This window comes from Vipera berus (genome assembly GCF_964194415.1).
Source record: "Vipera berus genome assembly, chromosome: 8".
Lineage (NCBI taxonomy): Eukaryota > Metazoa > Chordata > Lepidosauria > Squamata > Viperidae > Vipera > Vipera berus.
Window position 1 is genome coordinate 17,842,981 of NC_138211.1, and position 27,152 is coordinate 17,870,132.

At 41.5% G+C, this 27,152-nt stretch overlaps 1 protein-coding gene across 2 annotated transcripts in view; it reads left to right on the forward strand.

Moving 5' to 3' along the window:
• Positions 1–26,545, forward strand: part of NSD3 (nuclear receptor binding SET domain protein 3) — an 87,424-nt gene extending 60,879 nt beyond the window's left edge. For both annotated transcript variants that reach the window (XM_081333782.1, XM_081333783.1), the window contains exons 16-24: positions 1,305–1,461; positions 4,508–4,710; positions 6,728–6,840; positions 8,253–8,522; positions 11,000–11,116; positions 12,679–12,820; positions 15,015–15,121; positions 16,184–16,388; positions 19,566–26,545. In XM_081333782.1, the coding sequence (XP_081189908.1) occupies positions 1,305–1,461; positions 4,508–4,710; positions 6,728–6,840; positions 8,253–8,522; positions 11,000–11,116; positions 12,679–12,820; positions 15,015–15,121; positions 16,184–16,388; positions 19,566–19,807 (1,556 nt within the window). In that variant the 3' untranslated portion in view covers positions 19,808–26,545. The remainder of the gene's footprint in view (positions 1–1,304; positions 1,462–4,507; positions 4,711–6,727; positions 6,841–8,252; positions 8,523–10,999; positions 11,117–12,678; positions 12,821–15,014; positions 15,122–16,183; positions 16,389–19,565) is intronic.
• Positions 26,546–27,152: the final 607 nt, after the last annotated feature.

Sequence of the window (27,152 nt, forward strand, 5' to 3'; positions counted from 1 at the left end):
TGCTTAGCATTGAAAGTTTGTGTGGTTTCATTTGTTTTTGCTTGGTTTTCATATCTTTTGGCATTCTGCTGTTTGGGTATTGTTACAATGATTGGGGCTGTATTTCCTCTGAAATAACTTTTATACTTCTAAAATTGATTTTGGGATTTTGGAATGATAATGGCGATCCAAACATTTTTGACTTTCATTGCATTTCATGGCAGAGGAAATATAGTAATGATTTTGTTGTTTTAAGAAACCTGTAAAGCTTTATAACAATCGGTGCAAAGTACAGGTTTTAAAGTCTATAGGTGGACAAAATTTTCTGACCGATTTGCAGAAAATAATTAAATTACTTTGATACTTTTTAAAAAAAAAACGGTTAAATGGTGCCTTCTAAATTATTGGGAGGATTCCCTTCAAGTGTTAAATGCTCTACATTTTTAGATCTAATGAAGTTATTTATTGACTGAAAGAAAATCACTAGATGGCTGTAGCTCCATTTTTTCAGTTTTCAGCCTTTTAACAAGTGAAATTCCCTTCTTGCTTCAAAAATTATTTGAACTTGGCACAGAAGTAAAATACCTGATCTCTCAACTGTGGTTTGTTTACAATACTGGTTTGAAGATCACAATGCTTAATGTTCAAATTGATGCAGATACACCAGCATATACTATGCTCAGATCTGGAAAAAACAAAAACGGACTATTGTATATTCCAGGAAGGAAATACATAACATCATAGTTTAAAAGATTGGTAATACTTTTATCAGCTCAGGCTGTATAGATAATAACATTATTATTACAGTGCTTCATTTTGAAGGGACAAGAGTAATTTGGAATCCTAAAATTTTTGAATTTGTTTTGCTGATTTTTAAAACAGAATAATATTGATCAACCTATAGGCTGATTTTTACATGCACTAACTGATTGCTAAGGGATCAGGTCATGACAATGCAGATTTAAAAGAGAATTTATGTCTAGACTGTTGGGGGAAATCAATTCCCTGAACTGTATCATATTTAAATACCAGCGTTTTGAAAAGATGTGTCCATGTAGCTGTACAATCCAAACAAACAAAACAGAACGAGATCTATCCATTTTAAGTTCTTCATCTAGGAAGTTGGTTTGACTGATTTTATACCAGCAAAATAAGTGCTTTAAATCCAGCATTGTAAGTCTGACCAGATCCTTTCATTTTGCTACTCTTATTTATATGACATGGCAAATCCCGTGCACCATGCATTTTTTAAAAAAAAATCTGCAGAGCTGTGTGCCCTACTTGTTTCCTTTAACTATAAAGTGAGCACTGTTGTTGCTTTAAAGGTGGGAAGCTGTTGTGCTGTGAATCTTGTCCTGCATCCTTCCACCCGGAATGTCTTAACATAGAGATGCCAGATGGCTCCTGGAACTGCAACGATTGCAAAGCTGGCAAAAAGTTGCGATACAAGCAGATTGTTTGGGTCAAGCTTGGAAATTACAGGTACCTTTAAAGCCAACGAACAATAGTTTGTTGTCATCAGACTAATATTTTAACTCTGGATCTTTGATTTCAGAAACCTTGCCTTTAGACTTGTTTATTTAGTTTTCAAAGATTCACTTTTGATTTTAATTTTGATTTTAATTTAACTTTTATATACCCTAAACGGTGCCACTGAATGTAGTCTTTGACGTTCATATCAGCAAAAATGAAAATTGTGCTGAACACTGTTTTAGATATTTTTTTATTAGAATATGTGTTTTTTGTGAACATTTTTTGAATTGGTTTTGCTCTTCCATTTTCCTTTTTAAAGCAAAGTTATAAATATAAACATTTTTTTTATCCTTACGAACCTCTTTCAGATTTGCCCTCTTTTTCAGAATTGTCCTTTATTTCTTTTCCCAGAAAACATGGTCAACATAACTTTACAGGTAGTCCTTGACTTATGACCACAACAGGGACTAGAATTTCCATTGCTGAGCAAGGTGGTTAGTTAGCAGATAACCTTTATTTTTTAACAAGAAATTTCATTGATTTTCTATTATTACATTTGATTAGTGCTTAATGAACATCGTGTTGTCTGGGTTTTAATTTGTTTGCTTAATAATACAAGTTACATTCTTAGTCTCTACCCCCTTTTTTCCAAAAATTGATAAAATAAATTCCATGTTTGAAAATATTCTGTATCTTCTTTCTCTTTGATACTCAGTGTAACTCTGTCCATTTCAGCACAGTCCAATTTCTTCTTGATTATCTCTTTGTCTAGTGGCTTTTCTTCATTCTTCCAGTGCTGAGCAAATACAATGCTCGCTACTGTTAGTACATACAGTGTTAGATATACACTTCGCTTATCAAATTTTTCTGGTATTATTATACCTAATAAGAAGAGTTCAGGTTTAAAATCAACCTGTTTTCCTAACATCTTTTCTAGCCAAGTGTGTATTTTTGCCCACCTTTTTTTTTTGCTTTACACAAGTCCACCACAGATGATAATATGTGCCAGATTTTTTATTCCATTTCCAACATTTACTAGACATATTTTTAAACATTTTTGCTAATCTAGCAGGTGGTAAGTGCCATATGTAAAACATTTTATATACGTTTTGTTTATAAGAAGTTGCCAGTCAATTTATAATTTCTTTCCCAAAGATTTTGCCATTTCTCTAATTCTATATTGTATCCAAAGGTTTTTTTAATAACCAAGGTGGGGGGTTTTGGTCACAGTCGTTAACCAAATCACTGCCCTTATTAAATGAACCATACAGTTAAGTGAATCTGGGTACCCCCATTGACTTTGCTGGTCAGAGGTCAGTTGGGAAGGTTGCAAGTGGCGACCATACAACCCGGGGATGCTGCAAACCTCGTAACTACACACTAGTTGGCCAAGCGCCCAGATTTTGATCACATGATCATAGGAATGTGGCAACAATTGTGTGAGCACAGGTCAGGAGTCATTTTTTCAGTGCCACTGAAATTTTGAATAGTCACTAAACGAACGGCTGTACATTGAGGACGACCTGTAAGTACTACAGGTTGTCCTCAACTTACAACAGTTCGTTTAGTGACCGAACTTACATCAGCACTGAAAAAAGTGGCTTATGACCATTTTTCACACTTATGACCGCTGCAGCATCCCCAGGGTCATGTGATTTACATTCAGATGCTTGAGAATCAGTTCATTTTTACGACGGTCGCAGTGTCCCAGGGACCTGTGATCTTGTGCGATCTTCTGACAAGCAAAAGTCAAGGGGGAAGCCAGATAACAATCGTGTTACTTAACAATTGCAGTGATTCACTTAACAAGTATGGCAAGAAAGGTCGTAAAATGGGGCACTTAACACATTTCTCACTTAGCAACATAAATTCTGGGCTCAATTGTGTCGTACGTCAAGGACTACCTGTACTGGATTTGCATTTGTAAATAGCCAGATTTTTCCATCTGGGGGGGGGGGGAACTTGAGGTTTCTCAAATTGTAGTTAGACCCTGTGAAACTTGGCCCTTTTATTTACAGCGTGCCTGGCTGAGGAATTCTGGGAGTTGAAGTCCACAAGTCATAAAAGGGCCAAGTTTGAAGACCCCTGCCATAGATGTTCATGCTTCACATAACTAAGTAGGCTAAGGAGGAGTCTGTGACAATGTGCCACAGCCAACTCACTGCAGGACAACTCGCCGCAGCCCAGTTGCTGTGGGACAACTTGCTGCAGGACGAGAGTTACACACCAATATCAAAGAAGCATTAAAGAAAGCACGCAGAAGGAGGGACAAAGTGAAATGCAAATGACAAAAATGAAAATAATTTCTCACCTTACTTTAAATAATTAAATTGAACGGTTGAATGGTCCTCCAGCAAGTTGTCCCGTGGCGAGTTGGCCATTGCGAGTTGGCGGTGGTGAGTTGTCTCATTCCTGGCCGAGGGTCTGTAACTTCCGAGTTTCTTGCGGGTCGCTCGCTTCTTTTAACTTCTTAGTAAAGCTGAGCAGTAAACTTCTGTTTGTATTCACAGAGGGCACTTATTTTAGGTTCCATCATTTGAAAGAGGACCTCATTAAGGCTAACTTGACTCCGAGTTTCATGCATTCATACATTCAGATTGATAACTGGGGAGGGGAATAATTGAGTACGACTGTATTCAAGTAAACTCGTCTATGAGAATTGGCTTGAGGACTGAAATCTAGGCCAGTGATGGCGAACCTTTTAGAGACCGAGTGCCCAAACTGCAACCCAAAACCCACTTATTTATCACTGGGTGCCAGGTGGGCGTGGCCTACTCGGTGCCTGTGGTGGTCATGGAAGATTGGGTGGGTGTGGCCAAGGTGGGTGCGGTCACTTCAATGTCGCTCGTGGGGAGGGACACTTGTGGGGGGCAGCTGGTTGAAGAGGGACAGTTGCCACCTCCGAGGCATGGCACGGGTGCCCACAGGGAGGGCTCTGAGTGCCGCCTCTGGCACCTGTGCCCTAGGTTCGCCACCAGTGATCTAGACCAACTGCTCTCTTTACCGATTGTTCTCTCCTTCTACCCCTCCCTCTACCCACCCCTCCTTCTCCTAGGTGGTGGCCAGCTGAGATATGCAATCCCAGATCTGTTCCTCTCAACATCCAGGGCCTCAAACATGACGTTGGGGACTTCCCAGTATTTTTCTTTGGTTCACATGACTACTACTGGGTGCACCAGGGCCGAGTATTCCCCTACGTTGAAGGAGATAAAAGCTTTGCTGAAGGGCAAACTAATATTAACAAGACTTTCAAAAAAGGTAACTTTAAATGATTTCTACTGACTTCACGACTAGGCCTCCACATTTTTTGGTCTCCATCGTCCTGAATAGGGAAAGGGTGTCTTGAAATTAAAACACCATTTAGTCAATTAAACTCCACTTAATTCCATTTAAAATGCTTCTATTCTGCACGTCGGACTGTACATAATATCATTTCTGCAAGGATTTTCTATTTCAGTTGAAAGAAACAAAATGATTATAGGAGTACTGATTTAAAGAAAAAAAAGGGGGTTGTTTTTTTTCCAAAAGTCATGACAGAGGAAAATAGACATAATTGTAGAAAAGACCATTCATCCTTCTTTTATCTCCGTGCTTTTTTATGTGAAGAACAAACATTCTTGCCTTTTAAAACTAGCGTATGAACACAAAGTTATGTAGAGCTATTCCATTTAATTAACATTTAAAGCTGATATAAGATGAGTAACAAATACTCAGCTTCCACTGAGCCAAGTTAGTCTGACCAACAGAAAAGGATCTCTTATGAGCCCAGAAATATTTTAGGAGAAATTCTCATGCCTTACGAGTGAATAACACACAAAGGTTAATGTGAGTGAATAACCCACAAAAGATAATGTGAGAATCAAGTTGACACAAGGTTTGGTGTGGTAATGAAATGACCTTGAAGAAAGAGAGGAGGAGATGCTGCCAGGAAACAATCAGACAGGAGAGGCAGGAGCTCACAGGACCAGAGGAAAAATAATAATAATGAAACAAGTAATTAAAAGTGAAGCTGGAAGTTTGTGCCTTCAGACTGACAAGATTCCACACTTGGAATACAGCATCCAGTTTTGGTCACCACGATGTAAAAAAGACGTTGAGACTCTGGAAAGAATACAGAGGAGAGCAACAAAGATGATCAGGGGGACTGGAGGCTAAAACGTATGAAGAACGGTTGCTGGAATTGGGCATGTCTAGTTTAATGAAGAGAAGGACCAGGGGTGACATGATAGCAGTCTTCCAGTATCTCAGGGGCTGCCCCAAAGAAGAAGGAGTCAAGCTATTCTCCAGAGCACCTGAAAGCAGGACAAGAAGCAATGGATGGAAACTAGTCAAGGAGAGAAGCAACCTAGAACTAAGGAGAAACTTCCTGACAGTTAGAACAATTAACCAGTGGAACAACCTGCCTCCAGAAGTGGTGAATGCTCCAACACTGGAAGTTTTTAAGAGGAGACTGGACAGCCATTTCTCTGAAATGGTATAGGGTTTCCTGCCTGAGCAGGGGGTTGGACTAGATGACCTCCAAGGTCCCTGCCAACTTTATTATTATTATTATTATTATTATTATTATTATTATTATTATTATTATTATTATTATTATTATTATTATTATTATAAAACTTTTATTCATAAAACATGAAACTCAGTCAACTGAACACTCAAATTGTTCAGTTGACTGAGTTTCATGTTTTATGAATAAAAGTTTTATTATAATAATAATAAAGTTGGAAGGGGCCTTGGAGGTTGTTGTTGCTGCTGCTGCTGCTGTTGTTGTTGTTGTTTTTGTTGTTATTATTTTCTGTCAATGTAGTCTTACAGTAGCACTGATGATGTTACCTAGTTTGGGTAATGAAAGGTCTGCAAGCAAACAACCAGGCTTCCGAGAGCAGCAAAGACCCCTTCAGTCTTACAATAAAGCAGAATTAGTTCAGCTTGTTGTGTTTCCTGTCTGCTGTACATGGAAGGACTCACATCAATCTTGCAAGCCTGAAGGCAGAAATTTCCCACCTCCTACTTGGCCCATTAGGGTGGGTCTTCCCTAAATATCTCCTTCTGGCCACTGAGAGACTGGCAGGCTGTTGCCTCTCTTATCTGACCGTTTCCTAGGCACCGTTTCCCCCTGTCTTCATTCCAGGTCATCCATACATTCCGTCACAAATGTGTCACTAAACTCACAGCTTTTAATTAGACACTACCTAATTCTTTAAATGAGTTTTCGCAGGTCTTTGAATAGTTGCTAATGCCAGCTTTTTTTCTGCTTTGGGAAAAACTCATACAGCACTTGAAGAAGCAGCAAAACGCTTCCAGGAACTAAAAGCACAAAGAGAAAGTAAAGAAGCACTTGAGATTGAGAGGAATTCCAGAAAACCACCTCCCTATAAACACATAAAAGTGAGTCCCTTGTGTTGTTCAGGTGTGTGCATGTACGCGTGCGAAGCAGCATATGTGTGGGTTTTTAGTTTTGTTAACTTCTTCAACGTGAGAACGTTTTTTTATTTTTCTATATGCATAGGTAGAACTTTGGCTTGTTTGTTTGGAAAATTCTGGATCTGCTTTGAAACTGGAAGTTAGTATCTTGAGCTTTCTTTTGCTCATCTTACCACGGAGTCCTCTACTCTCATAAGATCTTTGATTGTGCTTGCAAAAGTTGTCATCAAAAGGTAAATGTGAGGAGTCCTTGGTGCTCTCTGAGCTTGGCTGTTTTCTTGCAGACGTTTCATTACCCAAGCTAGGTTACATCATCAGGGCTATTGATTACCTAGAGTGGGTAACGAAACGTCTGCAAGAAAACAAGCATGCTCAGAGAGCACCAAGGGACACCCCCCCCAATGTCAACCCTGAGCTACAAATATTCTCATCAAAGGTAAATGTACAATATTGATTCGATGGCTGGGCTCCACAAAAGACGTTTCACAGGCATCTAAGAAGACATCTGATACATCACTTGGAATATTTTAACTAAAAGCAGTGTTCTGGCCAAAATATTTTCCATTATAAGCAGCAAAAGAGATTCACCTTGAAACATTTTGGGTGTAAAGAGCAGATGCTTTATTATCTGCATCCAAAATGGAAAAAAAACACATTGCTTTAATATTGCTTTAATTCATTAAGCACTATCTGCCTTCCAAAAAAAGTAAAATCAGAGCTTTTCCAGAGAGCTTTTTGTCTTGATGCCACATATTGTGTTTGGGTTTTTAGTTGCATTTATGTTATTACTGACAAGTAGTCCTCAACTTACGACCAGAGTTGAAGCCAACATTTCTGTTGCTAAGTGAGACCGTTGTTAAGTGAATCACTGCAGTTTTTTCAACCTTTCTTGCCACGATTGTTAAGTGAATCACTGCAGTTCTTAAATTAGTGACATGGTTGTTAAGTGAATCTGGCTTGGCTTGTCAGAAGATCGTAAAAGGGGATCACATGACTATGGGACACTGCAACCGTCATAAATATGAGTTGCCAAGCATCTGAATTTCGATCACATGACCACGGGGGATGCTGCCACAGTGAAAGTCTGAAAAAACGGTCATAAGTCCTTTTTCCCCAGTTCTGTTGTAAGTTTGAATGGTCACTAAACGAACTGTTGTAAGCCAAGGACTGCTAGTCTGCTGGCTTCTTTTTTACGAGCTGTTGAGAGTCTTTATAATTAGGGTGGAATGTAACATTGATTGGTTGATTAATAAATGAATAAGTCACGATGTTTCTCAGTGAAGAGTTTTATTCAGGCTTTCATCATCAAACGATGGTGATGCCACTACATCTGTGAACTGATGCTCTGCCTGTGCCCTTCATTCTGTACCCCACAGTCCAACAAAGTGGTCGGAAAAGTCCAGATCCAAGTTGCAGACTTGTCCGAAATCCCTCGGTGTAACTGTAAGCCAACGGACGAGAACCCTTGTGGCCTGGAGTCAGAGTGCTTAAATCGAATGCTGCAGTATGAATGTCATCCTCACGTTTGCCCCGCAGGAGAGCGCTGCCAGAATCAGTGTTTTACCAAAAGACTCTATCCAGAAGCAGAAATTATAAAAACCGATCGACGCGGCTGGGGCCTGCGGACCAAACGGACCATTAAAAAGGTAGCCGGACACTTGCTTGGTTTTTCAGTGCGTTGCCTATTCCTTTTATTCTTTAAAAAATCAAATGAAGGAAGGAAAATTAAAAAAAAAAACCCAGAATGAAAGGGGGGGAAAATGCTGCCTTATGACAGACACTTCTCACGTTCCACATAAAATAAGAGAAACACACACAGCTAAGCATCACTTGGAAAGTTTAGCTGGATTCTTAGAATCTGGAATTCCTTTGTTATTAACTTCAATGCAATTAATTCTTTGTGTGGCTTTAGGACAATGACAACAATAGATGAGGTTGGTCATTAAAAATTCATTCAAGTAAAGAAAAAAAAAATACAAAGCTGAAAAAAAACCTGAAGGTATATTTTTTTTATTTTATTTTTATTTTAATTCCATTTATATCCTGCCCTTCTCCGAAGACTCAGGGCGGCTTACAAGCTTAGCAGTAGCCTTCATTCTATGTAAGGGACGCGGTGGCTCAGTGGGTTAGGACGCTGAGCTTGTCGATCGGAAGGTCGGCAGTTTGGCGGGTCGAATCCCGAGTGCCGCGTAACAGAGTGAGCGCCTGTTACTCGTCCCAGCTTCTGCCAACCTAGCAGTTTGAAAGCATGTAAAAATGCAAGTAGAAAAATAGGGACCACTACGGTGGGAAGGTAACAGCGTTCCGTGCGCCTCTGGTGTCTAGTCATGCCGGCCACATGACCACGGAGACGTCCTCGGACAAGCGCTGGCTCTTCGGCTTTGAAACGGAGATGAGCACCGGCCCCTAGAGTCGGAAACGACTAGCACGCATGTGTGGGGGAACCTTTACCTTTACCTTTACCTCATTCTATGTCTATGCCTGCTTATTAGGGCTTTCACACACACACCCCAAGCGGCATTATTGCAAAGTCAGCTTAATTGCCCCCAACAATCTGTATGCTTTCATTTCCGCCCCCCCCCCTATATTCTACTAAGGAGTTTGACTTATTTCGCCAGAATTTTTGTTGTGAAAAACCAGTTAAGCAAACCCACAAAAACGCTTGGAACTATCCACACAAAATGAAATCTTATAAAATTCCTTCTTTGCACTTTCCTTTGAGTGCCATACTCCGTCTTCTAATGTCTTCTAATGCTGATGAATAACCGAAACAACGGAACGCCAGCCTTCTCTTTTCTTAATGCCTGCAATAGGCTTTTAACTACTTAAAATATTTCCATGACAAAATTTAGGTAATTTGGTTTCCAGGAAGAAGCGATTGCTTACGAATTCTTGCACCGTCTTAGTTTCCAAACTAGTTTTCCTCACAATTTCTTGGTTACCTAATGGCATATTTTTGCTATTGTTGTATATTTCCTATTTTCTTTGGTCCGAGGGTCAGAGGAAAGCTGTAATTCGAGGTTTCGATACAAGTTCTTTCAAGCCTGGGGGTCCCCAGTGTCTGAAAAAAAGCCAAGAGAGGTGATTGAGAGGCTGGTGAGAATATACAGTATATTAGAAAGAAGCCAGTATTAGTTGGATTCTACATTTTCTACCTTGGGATTCCACAAATTTGCATCTTCTAGCTTGCGACATTTTCTTGGAACTAGTTGCTAACTTACCCAGCCCAGAACTGGATAGAATAATTTTCTTACCATTAGTTTCATTGGGAGCAAATATATTACAGTAGAATGAGGCATAACATCTCGCTTTCTTCTTGGCAAAGAACTCCTTAGGCTTGAGATAATCTCAGAAGCCTTTGCTATCAGAACTTTTTATGCCAATAAAGAAAATTGCTTTGTGAATCTGTAAATGCTTTACCATGCTGGCTGTTTTCTAACAAGAGTTTCTTTTCAATGTCTATGCTGTATAGTATTAGTATTTCTCAACCTATAGTTAAGGCTGTGGTCTTCCCAGTTGCAATGTATGGCAGTGAAAGTTGGACCATAAAAAGGCTGAGTGCAAAAGAATTGAGGCCTTTGAACTATGGTGCTGGAGAAGACTCCTGCGAGTCCCTTGGACTGCAAGGCGATCAAACCGGTCAGTCCTAGAGGAGATCAACCCTGACTGCTCTTTAGAAGGCCAGATCCTGAAGCTAAAACTCAAATACTTTGGCCACCTAATGAGAAGGAAGGACTCACCGGAGAAGAGCCTAATGCTGGGAAAGATTGAGGGCAAGAGAAGAAGGGGACGACAGAGAATGAGGTGGCTGGATGGAGTCACTGAAGCAGTAGGAATGAGCCTAAATGGACTCCAGAAGATGGTAGAGGACAGGAAGGCCTGGAGGAACATTGTCCATGGGGTCACCAGGGGTCGGACACGACTTTGCAGCTAACAACAACAACCTGGGCTGCTTTAAGATGGGTGGACTTCGATTCCCAGACTTGCCCAGTTTCGGCTAGCTGGAGAATTCTGGGAGTTGACGTCCATACGCATCTTAAAGTGGCCTAGATTGAGAAACACTGCTCTGTAGTACAATGCTCCCATTTATAAGTCCGTTTCTCTTTTGACTTTTTTTTTTTAGGGTGAATTTGTGAATGAATATGTTGGTGAATTAATTGACGAGGAAGAATGCAGATTGCGAATTAAGCGTGCCCATGAGAACAACGTGACCAATTTTTATATGTTAACTGTTACAAAGGTAAAAGGAAACCCTCTGTGTGTGCATGTGCGTGCGTCCGTGCATGCTTGTGTGCCATCCCAGCATCAAAGGTGTTACGGTTTTGACACCTGTCATAATGCCAGTCTGCATGTAAAATCCACCAGGAAAACTCCACCAGTTAGATTATCAAGCGTTTCAAACGTATCCAGCTGGTCACTTTATAACCTGCCTGCAGGGACTATGAAAACAGAAAAGAGATTTAGAACATAGGACAATTAGAGTTGGAAGGTGCCTTAGAGGTCTTCTAGTTCAGCAGGAGAGCCTGTACCATTTCAAATAAATGGCTGTCCAGTGATGGAGCACCCACAACATCTGGCGGCAAGCTGTTCCATTAGTTGATTGCACCTATGGCTGTTCTGAGTTCTAGGTTTTGTACATGAGAACCACAAGGGAATAAAAACCAGGAACATTTCATTCAGATCGAGTTGCAAGAATGGCTACTGCGTTATATAAAGTGTAACAGAGGGGGGAAGGGGAGAGTTGAAATGGGAGAAAATGGGCATCAGCAAAGAGCGTCCTCTGAATCTCAGTCCTTCTGCCCCATTTCCTTAAACCACCAGTTATTAGGCTTGATGCTACAGCAGGAGTCTGCAGACTTGGCAACTTTAAATTAAAGAATTCCGGGAGTTGAAGTCCACAAGTCTTAAAAGTTACCAAGTTTGGAGACTCCTGTGCTAAAGGAAATGTTGCCTCTTTTCAGCCCAAATTCTATCTTGAGCCAACGATGAATGCTCATTCAGCATGGTGCTAAACCTGGGTCATCGCTTAGAAATAGGCAAGTCAAGAAATAAGGACCTAGTCCTAGCAGGTTGCCTTAAAAGTCTGTCTCTCTATCCCATCTTGGATCAAACAAAACCAAGAGAAGGTTACTTCAAGTTTCTTTCCTCACGTTTTCTTCTTTCGCAGGTTATGTTGGGAACTGCTCCCTTAAGAGTTGGTTCATCCCTTCTTCCAATTCCAGGCCAGGTTGACAGTCCATCACCCTAGGGCAGGGGTCTTCAGACTTGGCCCTTTTGTGACTTGTGGACTTCAACTCCCAGAATTCCTCAGCCCTGCTTGCTGGGGAATTCTGGGAGTTGTCCACAGGTCTTAAAGGTTGCCACGGTTGGGGATCCCTAGTTTAAACCATTCATTCTTTAATACAGACATGTCAAACACAAGGCCCGGGGGCCGGATCCGGCCCGCGAAGTGGTTTCATGTGGCCCGCGAAGCCATCCTGGAAACAGTGAGGGAACGGCCCCCACTGCCTTGGCCCTGGCCCAGAGACCCTCCTTCTGCCAGAGACCCTCAGATCTGTCCCACTCCTGCCCAGGCCCCCATAGGCACCCTTGATGCGAACGATGTAGAGCTGGCCACGCCCACCCAGTAGGCCATACGCGCACTAGCCACGCCCACCCAGTAAGCCACACCTACCCTGGCCATACCCACCCGGCCCCCTGAGGGCAACCGCAATGCTGATGCGGCCCTCAATGAAATTGAGTTTGACACCCCTGCTTTAATAGATGTCGTGTTCATTACTGCATCCTTTTGTTTTATTCAAGGACCGCATAATAGATGCTGGACCAAAGGGAAACTACTCTCGCTTCATGAACCACAGCTGCAACCCCAACTGTGAAACCCAGAAGTGGACAGTCAACGGAGACGTCCGGGTGGGACTCTTTGCTTTGGGTGACATTCCTGCAGGTAAATGCTCTTCTGGACATTCCCGTTGCCTTTGAAAGTGAGTGGGGATATTTTGACCTCTTCTAAGAGTCCTTTGTTTTCTCCATGGAGATTCTCAGTCATCCAGGTCATGGTTGTCCCGAAAGTGCTTTTTCAAAAGGCAACTGGATTTTATTTCCTTTTTTCTTTTCTTTTCTTTTCTTTTTTTTTTTTTGAAGACCTTCCACTTCAGAGCTGAAGAAGCTTCTTGGATGAGAAGCAAATCATCTTCAAGGGGAAAAAAAAGTCCAGTTGCCGTTTGGAAAAGCACTTTTGGGACTGTCCTTTATTTTGTATAACTCCCATAATACTGATATGCAGGTTCTGAGGTTTTGCTGGTAAAAAAAATACAGGGAACCGGAAGTTACCTTCAAAGCTTTACGTTTTTATTCAGCTGAACAAAAAGACGGGCTCCTCTAAATGAGAGCAGCCTGGAAAGACAAGAAATCCTTGTATTTATTATTTCTGGTTACATAAGCAAGCCATCCAGCAAAGCTGACAGGCATACAATAAAGATTTCACCTAGTAAGTCTGGCATACTGTAGATAAGAGAGCAGAAGTAACAAACACGTTCCCTTTTGGGTGTTTCCCTAAAGATATGGTATGTTCTTGGGTGGGTTAGGACATTGGGTATTTTCCTTGCTGGCCTTTCATGACCCTGCATCCAGGACTTTGCAAGAGCCCAAAGACAGTAGGGCCATCTGCACATTCCCAAATTATATTTCCTATAAGGTAAAAGGTAAAGGTTCCCCCGCACATGCGTGCTAGTCGTTTCCGACTCTAGGGGCCGGTGCTCATCTCCGTTTCAAAGCCGAAGAGCCAGCGCTTGTCCGAGGACGTCTCCGTGGTCATGTGGCCGGCATGACTAGACGCCAAAGGCGCACGGAACGCTGTTACCTTCCCACTGTCGTGGTGCCTATTTTTCTACTTGCATTTTTACGTGCTTTCGAACTGCTAGGTTGGCAGAAGCTGGGATGAGTAACAGGCGCTCACTCTGTTACGCGGCACTCGGGATTCGACCCGCCAAACTGCCGACCTTCTGATCGACAAGCTCAGCGTCCTAACCCACTGAGCCACCACGTCCCTTCATATTTCCTATACTGTCCCCTAATTCCGGGTCAACAATACTACCATCAGTCTCTGGATTGTGTCCTACCACCTCCTCCTCCTCCTCCTTCTCTCACCCAAGAATGCAGGCAGCATGTGACCTAAATGTCATTTCTATGCTTGGTGCTCCTGGATTCCTTCCAGTTCTTTTCCCTCAATTTGACCTGGATAGGGATATTCTCTTAAGTCTTTTGCTTTCAGGTTTTACGCTGCCTCTTAGTTCTTTTTCTTGTTGTTGTTGTGATTCATTCACAGCTTCTTGATAAACATTTTGGAAAAACATCTCTGTATGTAGTTTAAGCCTTTGTCCTTTTGTCCATACTGACTCTGCTCCTGGGACTGGATGGAAAAATGAACTCTTTCCCAGGGCAAATAAAGCAAATGAGAAAAGCTTGTACTTGATGAAAGAGAAAGCAAAAAACATAGTAGGCTGTAACTGGGTGAGAAGGGGCCTTGGAGGTCTTCTAGTCCCACCCTGCACTCAAAGACTCAATTCAGTGACCTCAAATGGAAAACTCTTGAGGTGATAAGAAGATTCAGTTAGCAATGTCCTAATGTATGGAGAGATCTTGATCTCTTAACAGTTTTGGTCAGATCCAAGAGAACCCAGATTTTCTTCCTCTGGAATAAGTATGCTTGTTTATGCAAGCAAAGCCAAATTGAAATGAACAGTCAAATTGAAAGATGGTACTTGCCAGCTTTTATTGCTCCAAAAGTTTTCCGGTTTAGACACGTTGATGGATTTCAACTATGACCTCTCCCAATAGGGTTACATATTATGGCTTGTTGCACAGCCAGCCAGATGTTTAGATTGGATTTGGGATGGGAAAACCAGAGAAAGAGATGCTAAAAAGGAGAAAGAAAGGAGAGATTCCTTACTAATTCTGCTAGCCACTGGGTCATTTTGATAAGAACGAGATTTTTCGCTGACAATGAAGATGGCAGTCACATTTTTTAATACTTTTTAATACTTTAATTAAGCTGGTATATCACTCTTCTGAAGCAAAAAAACGAAAAGTATCTCTAACGTACTTTGCTAAGTATTAAACTAATTCTCTTGAATTTACAGGGATGGAGTTAACATTTAACTATAATTTGGATTGTCTGGGCAATGGCAGAACTGAGTGCCACTGTGGAGCAGAAAATTGCAGTGGATTCCTAGGAGTGAGGCCAAAGGTTAGTCACACAAGTGGGGAATACCCTCTAGGGCAAAAACCACAGATAGATGGAATATCAAACACACAGACACGTTCTCTCTCCGCTTGTGCTCACCAGTCCAAACCAGGACTTTCCTCCTGGTCTCTCTCATTACAGATAGTCCTCAACTTATGACAGTTTGTTTAGTGACCATTCGAAGTTATAACAGCACCGAACAAGGTGACCTGTGATCATTTTTCAGGCTTTTGACCGTTGCAGCATCCCCAGGGTCACGTGATCAAAATTACTGGCTCATATTTATGACCGTCGCAGTGTCCCTGAGTCGTGTCATCATCACCTTTCACGTCCCTCTGACAAGCAAAGTCAATGGGGAAGCCAGATTCACTTGAAGAACTGTGGCAAGAAACGTTGCAAAATGAGTCAACGCTCACTTAACCCCCTTCTCGCTTAGCGACAGAAATCTGGGGCTGAACTGAGGTCGTGAGTCAAGGACTATCTGTGTAGAATCCCCATCTTCATTTAGGGCTTGACGGAGACTGTTGGGTGTTCATCTGAACTCAACATTTTCTTGGCTAGAAGCTTTCGTTTTCAGACATCAGGGCTCAAGCAGGGTAAAGGGAATGGCCTCGAAACAGGAGAAAGAGCCGCTAGCAAGGCAGTGTCCAGTTAAGAGTCCATTCCAAGAAACAAGTTGGAGGGAACGTTCAGACAGCCTAATTCAAATGGAGATAATAATGGGAAAGAAAAAGGAAGCACCTTCAGATCCGCAAGACTGTTTTACAATAGATCAGGGGTGGGGAACTATGGCCCCTTTATGATGGGTGGACTTCCACTCCCAGAATTCCTGAGCCAGCATAGAATTCTGGGAGTGGAAGTCCACAGATCATAAAGGGGCCGTAGTTCCCCACCCCTGTATAGATGATACAATTCAAGTAGTTCTGTCCTACATGGCATTGGTTTCTTAGCCCGGCCTACTTTGCAGGGCCGACTTAAGAGAGTTGCAACTCTTTTTTTTTAAAAAAAAAAAATTTAATTGTCCTTTATTAACATTCTTTTCGGCTTTTCCCTCTACCTGTTCAGACGGCGTGCGCAACAGCAAATGAAGAGAAGGCAAAGAACGCAAAGCTGAAACAGAAGAAACGGAAGATAAAAACGGAGCAGAAGCAGATGCACGAAGATAATTGCTTTCAGTGCGGAGATGGGGGTGAACTCGTCATGTGTGACAAAAAAGACTGTCCCAAAGCATATCACCTCCTCTGCCTTAATTTGACACAGCCACCCTTTGGTAGGTGCCTGCAATTTTTTGGCAGCTGTAAATAGGCTTCTTCTTCTTCTTCTTCTTCTTCTTCTTCTTCTTCTTCTTCTTCTTCTTCTTCTTCTTCTTCTTCTTCTTCTTCTTCTTCTTCTTCTTCTTCTTCCTCCTTCTTCTCCTCCTGATTTCCTCCTCCTCCTCCTCCTCCTCCTCCTCCTCCTCCTCCTCCTCCTCCTCCTCCTTCTTCTTCTTCTTCTTCTTCTTCCTCCTCCTCCTCCTCCTCCTCCACCTTCTCCTCCTGATTTCCACCTTCTTCTTCTTCTTCTTCTTCTTCTTCTTCTTCTTCTTCCTCCTCCTCCTCCTCCTGATTTCCTCCTCCTCCTCCTCCTCCTCCTTCTTCTTCTTCTTCTTCTTCTTCTTCTTCTTCTTCTTCTTCTTCTTCTTCTTCTTCTTCTTCTTCTTCTTCTTCTTCTTCTTCTTCTTCTTCTTCTTCTTCTTCTTCTTCTTCTTCTTCTTCTTGACATAAAATATATATGCAAAAATGATCTGGCTGTTTAAAGGAGGAGCAGCGGTAGCGCAGTAGCTAATATTGCAGGCTAACTCACTGCCCACTGCCAGGAGTTCGATTCTCACTGGCTGAAGGTTGACTCAGCCTTCCATCCTTCTGAGGTCGGTAAAATGAGGACCCAGATTGTTTGGGGTCAGTGTGCTGACACTGTAAACCGCTGAGAGAGGGCTGTAAATGGGAAGTGGTACATAAGTCTTAAGTGTTATTGTTTTTGGTGCTCTGTTTCAGTAGTCTAGTTGTGATGACGTTAATTAGAGAAGACCCTGATATCTCTAAGGAAGCCAACACACCAGTCACAAAACAGAGCAGCAGGGTTGGTGTCCACTTCCAAGGTACTTGAGCCCAGTTTCCACAGTCCACTCAGTTTGTCAGCATTCTGCCCTCACAAAGGAATTTGGGATGCTGTGTGCAGTGATGGGATTCAGCCGGTTCGCACCACTTCGGCAGAACCTGTAGCCAGTTTTGGGTTGCCCAGGCCCAGAACGGACTTCCGGAAGTGGCATCCACACAGAGAACCGGTGGTTCACCTATTTGAATCCCACCACTGGATGTTTGGTGTTTTCTTGCTTCCCCTCAGTTTTTACTTTTTCTCGTGAATCCTCTAGCCCAGGGGTGTCAGACTCCATTTCATCGAGGGCCGCATCAGCATTGCGGTTGCCCTCAGAGGGCCGGGTGGGTGTGGCCTGGGTGGGCGTGGCCTACTGGGTGGGCGTGGCTAGAGTACGTATGGCCTACTGCAGGGGTGTCAGACTCCATTTCATCGAGGGCCGCATCAGCATTGCCGTTGCCCTCAGGGGGCCGGGTGGGCGTGGCTAGAGTGCATATGGCCTACTGGGTGGGCGTGGCCAGCTCTACATCATTCGCATCAAGGGTGCCTATGGGGACCTGGGCAGGAGTGGGACAGATCTGGGGGTCTCTGGCAGAAGGAGGGTCTCTGGGCCAGGGCCAAGGCAGTGGGGGCTGTTCCCTCACTGTTTCCAGGATGGCTTCGCGGGCCGCATGAAACCACTTCGCGGGCCGCATCCGGCCCCCGGGCCTTGTGTTTGCCAAATCCTGAAGTGACCCCTTTAAGCTGATCTTTCCATAGAATTGGCTCTGCCAATATTTTTGGGCTTGAAAGTACAAGGCCAGGATAGTTTTCTGTCAAGGTTAGCAGAGTCAGTGGATAGCAGCTGTGCTACTGGAGTTTATCTTGCTTTCTGTTTACCTTTCATTTATTTGGTTGGTAGATTTTTTTTTTAGCCCATCTGAGAACATAACATTTTTGCCCTACTAATTCCTATAAATTAACCTTATCGAGTTGAGATTGCAGTAGATCTCTCAGAACTTCTGCAGTCAAGACATTTCACAATTGCTGTTTACTAGAGTAGAATGACCATGAATGTTTATCCAATAATGACTGACTTTTCTAAGGTAATGTCTGTCTTCACTGGTACATGGAATAAGTTGGCTGGGTTATTTTTAAGGAATCAGTATAACAGTAAATGTAGGTGTTTTCCATTATCCTAATATAAGTAAGGTTTGTTTGTCTGTATGACAGAAGCTCATAAACCAACAATACATTTTTAAGGAGAACTGAATTGCTGCACTGCTGGGTAGGAAAATGGCCATCTTCCAGATGGCTTTGTCTCCATTTCCAACAATCCCAAGAATATTAATTAGTGCTCCTGAAAGCTCACCTCCAGAATGTATGAAGGGCAGCACGTACTTTCTCCCTCCTGTGCTGATAACTGTTCCTTTTAACTACTCTCTTAAGTTCAGAATGAAATCAAACTAGTTATTTCAAATTACTCATGTAACCCATCTCTCTGTTTACTGTGCCGGAATCTCCTTGTTTTCCATGGAGACTGGACATTTGCCTGAAAGAAATAGCAAGCATAAAAGTCACATTTCATGTTTTTTTCAGCTTGGATAAGATGCAGTGCCTCATTATGATTAGGTATTTAGAGAAATGAATGTTCTGAATTGGCTAATTCAAGTCTTCCAGTGCTGCTGCCTGGATTTTACCTTTGTATCGTGATTTGAGATTTCACATTGTTCTCTGGTAGATAAATACAAGCCATGGATTGCTTGTTTGCACTTAAGAGCAAGTTATGGTTTATACCAGGGGTAGGCAACCTTGGCTCTTTTATGACTCATGGACTTCAACTCTCAGAATTCTGACCAAATTCTGAGACAAGAATTTCCTTTGCTAAGTAAGGCGGTTGCTGAGTGAATTGTGCCTGCTTCCCAATCCTTTTGGCCAAAATTTTTAAGCAAATCACTGCAGTTGTTAAGCAAATCTGGCTTCCCCCATAAACTTTGCTAGTCAGAATTTGGCTGGGAAGGTGGCAAATGATGATCATAGGACCTGGGGCACTGCAACCGTCGTATGTACACGTCGCTTGCAACTGCCCAAATTTTGATCGTTGTGACCCTGGGATTGCTGCAATGGTCCTAAGTGCATGAACCAGTCATAAGTCACTTTTTTCAGCCTCCTTGTCATTTTAAACGATCACTAAATGAGGACTAACTCTGTTCACGGAACGCAAAGCCAAACCATGATAGAAAGTCGTCTAGTTTACGTCATGAAATGGGCTGGCTATTTTCTTCCTGCGCCTGTGCTGATACGTATTTGATCTCTCTCGTTTTCTTATCCTCAGGGAAGTGGGAGTGCCCCTGGCACCAGTGCGCCATCTGTGGCAACCCGGCGACTTCGTTTTGCGAGTTCTGCCCTCACTCTTACTGCAAAGATCACGAAAAGGGAGCCTTGGTCTCCTCGGCCTTGGATGGACGCCTCTGTTGCTCTGAACACAATCCCAAGGCCCCCGTGGCCCCCGAGTATTGGGGCAAGATCAAGCGTCGACTGGAACAGCAAAATCCAGAGGAAGCATCAAAGGAGTGAAGAGGCCCTTTCACACACGCGCACACACACACAGAGAGAGACAAAAAAAAACCACAACCCAAAATTTGTTCCCGTTCAGAGTGGCAAATCCTTGTGAATCTAAATACAGTGCCAGGGGAAGCCTCCTCAAATCTTTAGAGCTGCCTCTGTGGGACTCAAATTGGGATCGCTGGATCTCGAAAGGCAGTTAGGAGCCTGTGCATCTGATTAGATCCATTTGCCCTTGAATGCGTCTTTCGGGCTCTGTGGAGGATCGGAAAGAAGCATCTTGGCAGCCAGTTTTGTTAGAAGAGGAAACCTTTCTGATAACCAGGGGGAGGGTTTGCAGAAAAGGACCTTGAATTTAAAGTATGTTCTCCGCGTGTGGGGAGGGGGGAAAGAAACATAGCAAAAATATTTATTTATTTAATTTTTAATGGACTTTTTTGAGGATTTCTGGTTCTAATACAATCAGTGTGTCTGAAAAAAGAGTAGCAGCCTGGTATCTATCTCTCTATGTGTCTTTTTTATTATGATGGTGATGATTATTATTATTTTCCTGTCTGGTTTTACAATTATTGGGGGAGGGGGAAATCCGGTAAATCTTATTGGGCAGTTCCAAGTGAGATACTTCCAGTAACTTCATGAGGGCAAGAGGTTTTGTTTTGTTTTGTTTTGAGATGGTGCAAATCCCTCTTCCTTTTTTTTTTTTTTTTGACTGAATCAATGATAATCATGGTACCTTCTCCCACAAAAAAAAAATTAGGACTCCGTGATTTTGGGAAGGGCATTCTTGACGTGATGTTATTGGTCACTTTGGAAGCACGTAACTCCGGAAGCCTCTTGCATACGTGCTATTTGCAGTTCTGCTTTCTTTCTAAAGGGCTTCTGCAGAAGAGCTTGGTAGATTGTGCCTATAAAAATCTGGGTGGAAAGAAAAAAAACGAAGCTGTAAAGAGGCTGGGGAATATTTCTCCTTTGGCCCCGGAGTCTGGTTTCATTATGCATAGGTCACTTTTCTGTCGCTATTGAATCCAAAGGAGACTTGAGCAGGAAAGTCTCTGGAAGTGCTTTTACAACAGCGCTGTTGTAATTCTCCCCACGTTATGGGAATCGGCATGGACCTCCTGCCTTCACCCGTTGGATGTTCAGGCTCTTCTTTTGCAAGGCCTTCAGCTCTTCTTTTATGAATCTTGTACCATGCAGAATCTGTACTCTTAACACGGTTTCCACAGTAATGGATGCTGATGAAGATGTATCTTTTTGAATCTGAAAGGCAGAATTTGGCTGCCAGTCGGTGTATTTTATATGGCCAGTTTTGTTCTTATCTCATTTGATTTTGACGTAGGTTATTCAAAGGAATCGCGTCATTGGATAGGAGTGGTCCATCTTACAAAGCCATGTGTGTATTTCATAAAGACTAGTTTATTAATCTTTCTAAAAGAGCAGGCACTGAAATGACATAACCTGTTCCCATTGGGTTTTCCAAGTGTCTCCTGAAATACTTGTTTTTATTTAAGATGCTTAGTCCAATAATGACTGTATATTGATTTATATGAGCATAACAGATTAGGCAATTTCCAGGAAATAGACAGTATTTTGTGATGCCAGTGACTCCTTTCTTAGTTTTTTATTAGTTTTTTATTATTCTTTTTAAAAGCCTAGAAAGGAAAAGCAAATGCAGCTTCTAGTTTCCTAATCTGCATAGGCGTAAAAGTAAGGCAGCACACTACATTCCTTTAAAGCACCTGAGACGTCTTTCAGTTCTCATTCAGTTTGCAAATTCCTTCGCGGATCACTGACTTTGTTTCTTCTACTGCGTAAGCTTCAAAATCGTATGGACTAATTAAAATATGAAGCCCTAAAAGAAGATGATACAGATTTGATAACACTAATGAACGTTTAAAGTAATGTTTGAGAACACTACAATTTATATATGTATATGTAGGTTTAGAGTTTAGGATTCTTTTTTTATTACGCGTTTGATTTTTTTTTTGTGAGGGGAGGGGAAATAGGGAAAAAATAAGGTCATAGGGGAAGAGATTTTTTTTCAGAGAGGATTTTATCCTAATCTAGGAATTCTAAGTTCAGAATTCTCGTCTTTACTTTCTTTCATACACCCCATTATTCCTTGACAGATTGGGAATGGCTACGGAGTGCCCAGATTTCGTAGCAGTACACCTTGAGAGGGCAAATAATAAAATTACTGAACAGATGCCACTGAAGTTAAGATGAAGTTTGGAAATGCTGCAGCTCCAATCTGTGAACAGCATTAAAGCTCAGGCTGTGCGTTATAGCCCCTTGGACTAGATCATGTTCTCCAAATCTTGTTCTCCTTTCTTTTTCATCCCATTTCCCTTCCTCTTCTCTCCCTACGATCATGTACTCTTGTGATTCTTTTATCTTTTCTCATTGTGCTTCGAAGATACTTAGGTCATTTGGTTGAAGAGATCTTTTGTCCTTAATCCGGGAGGATCTAGCGTCATGATTATAACTTGCATGTCACCTCAAGTGCAATTCTGCAAGGAAAAGTGGCCAAAGGAGTTGATAAGTAGAAGGGTCATTGATGGGTGGTCAGTATTCAGAGCAAATCTTCCTTAGGCCACACCTGAATTAGCCCAGTCCTGAGAAGAGGACACTCCACTGTCACGTCAATTTAAATTGTTTCAGATAAAAAAAATTTCCATTAATGGATGCAAAAGTAAAGAAAGCATCTATTTTATTGGGCGATATTTTTTGTTAGAATAAACCTTTTGAGCCCCATAAAGTTTCTTCATTAAGATGTTTCAAACCTTAGCTAGCTCATCCTCTAGTAGGGTTTAAATGTTTATTCATTGTTTAGAATTGAGTCCTTAGCTCTTGTTTTATTTGTTTTTTTTAAGAAGTAGAATGGGAAGGTTTTCTTTGAAAATGCAGTCTTACCATAATCAATATAACATCCTTAAGAAACAGAAAAAAACTTGAGTATGAATGGAGTGTGTGGGGGGGGGAGTTGTGAGCAATGGCAATATTAAAGTTTCCTAGAGAGCCTCCCTCCCTTCTCCCAATTTCTAAATGTTCAGAACACAGGGGAAAAAACTTCGATAAACATAGAACTTGGTCTATTTGCCTCTGCAAAAACAGGGTTGACGTATTGCCATGAAAGATTGAAGTTGAGCCGAATGAAGGCTGACTTTCTTCTCTGAATATATGCTCGCAAACAGGCATTATTTTTCCCTCCCATCCTACTGTGTGTGCTTGACTTCTAAAATGTGCCCCACTCTCTCCATCTTTTCCTAATTACTGTGTAAGGTAGGATGTGAAGAGTTGTTTTCAAGCGACTCATACAAATGGGGTAACCACCGCTGCGATTATCTTGTACCCACTTACAATAGGATTTAAGTTTCCCTGAGATAACCCGTCTTGCTCGGCACACATCTGTGGGACAAACTCATTGAACACAGTGGTACTTCTTGCTGAGTGGACATGGCATAATATTGTGCTGTGAATTCAGTGAAATGTAATTCCCGAGTGGGCACGCACCTAGCGTTGTTTGTATGCACAAGCCACGACAGGGGTTCCGTAGAGAAATGGTTCCATTTTTGCTTTGTCCCATAGAGCACGCACTTTAATCAGGAGTGGAAAATTGGCTAGAGTACTGCAGTTTTGTGTTCTTGGCAATGGTGGAGATGGTCTGAACTTGAAATTGCAACCTGTAGAATGCAGAAATCTTTTGGCTGTATTGGCATAACTCTTGACTCAAGACTGTGGAATGTTTTTGCATTGCTGCCTTGGTTTAAATCTCTGCCTCAAGGAAACATGTTTTTGTCTGCAGGCAAATGAAAATGTACATGACATGAAGTCATCTGGCTAGGTGAGCAATTTAAAGAAAATTGTTTTGGCACTTAGATTTCAAGCAGGTGTTTCTTGAATTCTGGGGAGAACTGGGGATACACAGGTCGAGGATAGTAATGCCTCAATATTTTTAGACCTACAGCTGTTTCATCAAAGACTCCATGGGTTGCAATTCATCCAAGAAATGGGGGGGAAAATCAAGAAACATTTCGGGCATTTTTCTGGTTTGGGCTTTGAGGAATGAAATAAAAGGAGGAATATTCTGGTTTTCTTTTGCAAGCAGCCACCTGCATAGTATTTTTTGACAATGTTTTTCCCCCCCATTTCTTTCCAGACCTCAGTCTGATTTCAGGCTTTACCATGTAAAATCATGAGCCAGTTGCTGTGGTTGATGTCAAAGCTCTGGGCAGCCTCCCCCAATAATCAAGTTGTATGTCTAAAGCAAAGTGTTTTTTGTTTCTGGTCATGGTGTTTTTTCTTTCCTCCAGGACATACAATGCAGGCATGTATTTCCCACATTGTGTGTTAGCAGCCCTTGAAGGCAGGGGTCTTCAAACTTTGGCCCTTTGATGACTTGTGTATTTCTACTCCCAGAATTTTGGCTGAGGAATTCTGGGAGTTGAAGTCCACAAGTCATCAAAGGGCCAAAGTTTGAAGACCCCTGTCTTAAGTGCATATATGTGTGTGCTTAGAAATGCCGCGTGAGAAACGGTTCTGTAGAAGTTGTAATGAAGATGAAGGGACTCGGATGCATCTCTGGCTTTTACGCCGGTGGCATATAAAAGATGTAACTATTACAATATCATTGCCAATGAACTGAAAACCTGTTGACTGTATATATGGAGATGTTATGGGTTAGGGTTGGGAGGTGGGGAACGTCCGCCGCTGGTACGAATATAGTCACTTTAACATTGTATCTTCTGCCTCATTGAATTCAGGGTTTAAAGTACTTGAAACTATTTCCATGCTTATTTTACAGTTTTGTGTTTTATTTATTCATTTTTCCTGTTGTATTATGAGTCTCATCCCACCTCAACGTAGAGTCTGAAATAGATTTCCACTTCTATTGCATGATATGAATTCAAGGCATATAAGAACTATGTAAGCACCACTCCTTTTCTTAACGCTGTTAAGTGCTATTGCCTGGGGTAGTAGCAGCATTGTGACTTTCCAGTATTTTTATTATTATTATTGTTATTATTATTATTTCTAACACTAAATGAGCCTTTCTGCTTTCTCCTCTCCCTGTCAGAGATTTCAGACAAAAAAAAATGCACTTATCTTATCACTCCTAGATCCTATCACTCCTAGAGATAATTAAGATAACTTTGGGAGGTGGACTTGAGCAAACTGGTATTCAGCTGCCTGGGGCAAGCTTGGGTGCAAATATAATTGGGTAAGGGGCACTCTTTTCTGGATAGGATGGGAGGAAAGGAAGCAGGCTGTTTTTGTAACTTGTGTCATGCATAAATCTAGGAATGGAGTGTCTGCCCAGCATCAAGTCTGCCTAGATCACAAATTGCCAGTTTGCCAAAGTTGTTTGTTCACTGCTTCCCATTAGGGATAATAATGGTCCCTGCACGCAGGAATGGGCTCTGATTCTCTTGCTGAAAGGTTTAGATCGGGTTTTCAAACTTGGCAACTTGAAGACTTCTGGATTTCAGTTCCCAGAATTCCCTAGCCAGTCATGCTAGCTGAGGAATTCTGGGAGCTGAAGTCCACAAGTCTTCCAAGTTGCCACGTTTGGAAACTCCTTGCATGGTATTACATTTTCTCCTGAACACCTGGCCCACATTGTTAGCCCCAGGCCCGCTGGGGGAATTAGTTCTCAATAAGAACTAACTGGAGAAAAGCTTTATGTCTGCCTTAGTAGATTCTTTCATGTTGATCTGTATCTGGTCAATGTCATTTCTTCACTGCCCTGTCCCCCCCCCCCCGAAGCAATTAATTTGTATTGCCATTGAAAACCAAGTTGGTGAAATAGCTATTATGATGGGCTAGTAACAAGAAGGTGTCTTTATTTGTTTATAAAGGTATGTGCTTATTCTGAGTTTGCTAGAGATTTTTTAAAAAAAGCAAAAGACAAAATCCATTTGTACCCACACACGTGATATTGCACAACAGACACCAATACCAACAGATTGTCTCCATTCCTGTGTACTCTTTATCTGTAACAATGACTTTGTAGAATTGTTATTTCTGTAGATCTTGTTACTATGTACCAAACTTTGTAGATTCTGTGAAATGTTATTTTAACAAAAATCACCAGAGTCTTTAATAGCAGAATCATTGATATTCACTTAAAAAACAATATCTTTAGGAGTTTCTCAAACCCGTATAGAAGATTCCAACACTAAGAAAGTAGTGTTATGTTTCCCTGGGGGTGATCCATGGGGGATTATTACTGTATTATGACTTGATGTTGCTGCATAGACTTTGAGACTTAACAACATTTTGGAGGTTTTTGTTGTTTAGCCTATGTTCTCTTGCATAGTGTGACATCTATAAAGCTTGGTTAACTTGTATATAGATAGTTCATTGTTTACTAGTCAAAGTGTATCTAGAATTGCCTGTAATATTTTAGCTTCTTACTGAATGTGAGTGATGGTAGGAACATATAATTTTTGTACATTATATTTACTGAGATGTTGCCTTTTTTATTTTACAAATACTTTGGAATTCAGATGTGTGTTTGCTTCCGTGAACATTAATTTGGAAAGGTTTTTAAAATGACATTCCACTGATTAAAACTTTGCTTGAGGTTGACTTCAATAAATTGTTCTGAATGTTCCAATTATAATGTGGTCACATTTTGTTTTATTATTTTCACCATCACTTTGGGCATGAAGGCAAATCTGAAAATAACTTTAGAAAACTTGCTTGAACTAAATATTTTCCTGCTCTTATCAAGCACATTGCGAGTTATAAATGGGATCGATCCTTAGGAGTAAAATGCCATAATTTCCTTCATTGCATCAGGATTTTGTATTTATTTATTTATTTATTTATTTTATTACATTTATATACCGCCCTTTCCCGAAGGACTCAGGGCGGTTTACAGGGTGATTAAAAAACCAAAATACAAAAGTTAAAAACAGTAGGGGATCAATACAAAAAAATCATTTTTGTAGACTAGGTAGTCCTCAACTTACAACCATTCGTTTAGCAACTGTTCAAAGTTACAGCAACACTGGAAAAAGGTATTTACAACCATCCTCATGCTTATGACTGTTGCAGCATCTTTATGTTCACATAATCAAAATTCGGACACTTGGCAACTGTCATATATTTATGATGACTGCAGCATCCTCTTTATGATGTGATCACCATCTCTGACCTCTCCAACCAGCTCCTGACAAGCAGAGTTAATAGGGAAAGCCAGATTCATTTAATGACCATACCATTCCTTAACCATGGCAAAACAAAAATAATAAAATCTGGTGCTATTCATTTAATAGTCTCTCTTAGCAAGAGAAATTCTGGTCCCAATTGTAGTCATAAGTCAAGGACTTCCTGTACTATGTAAAGCAGG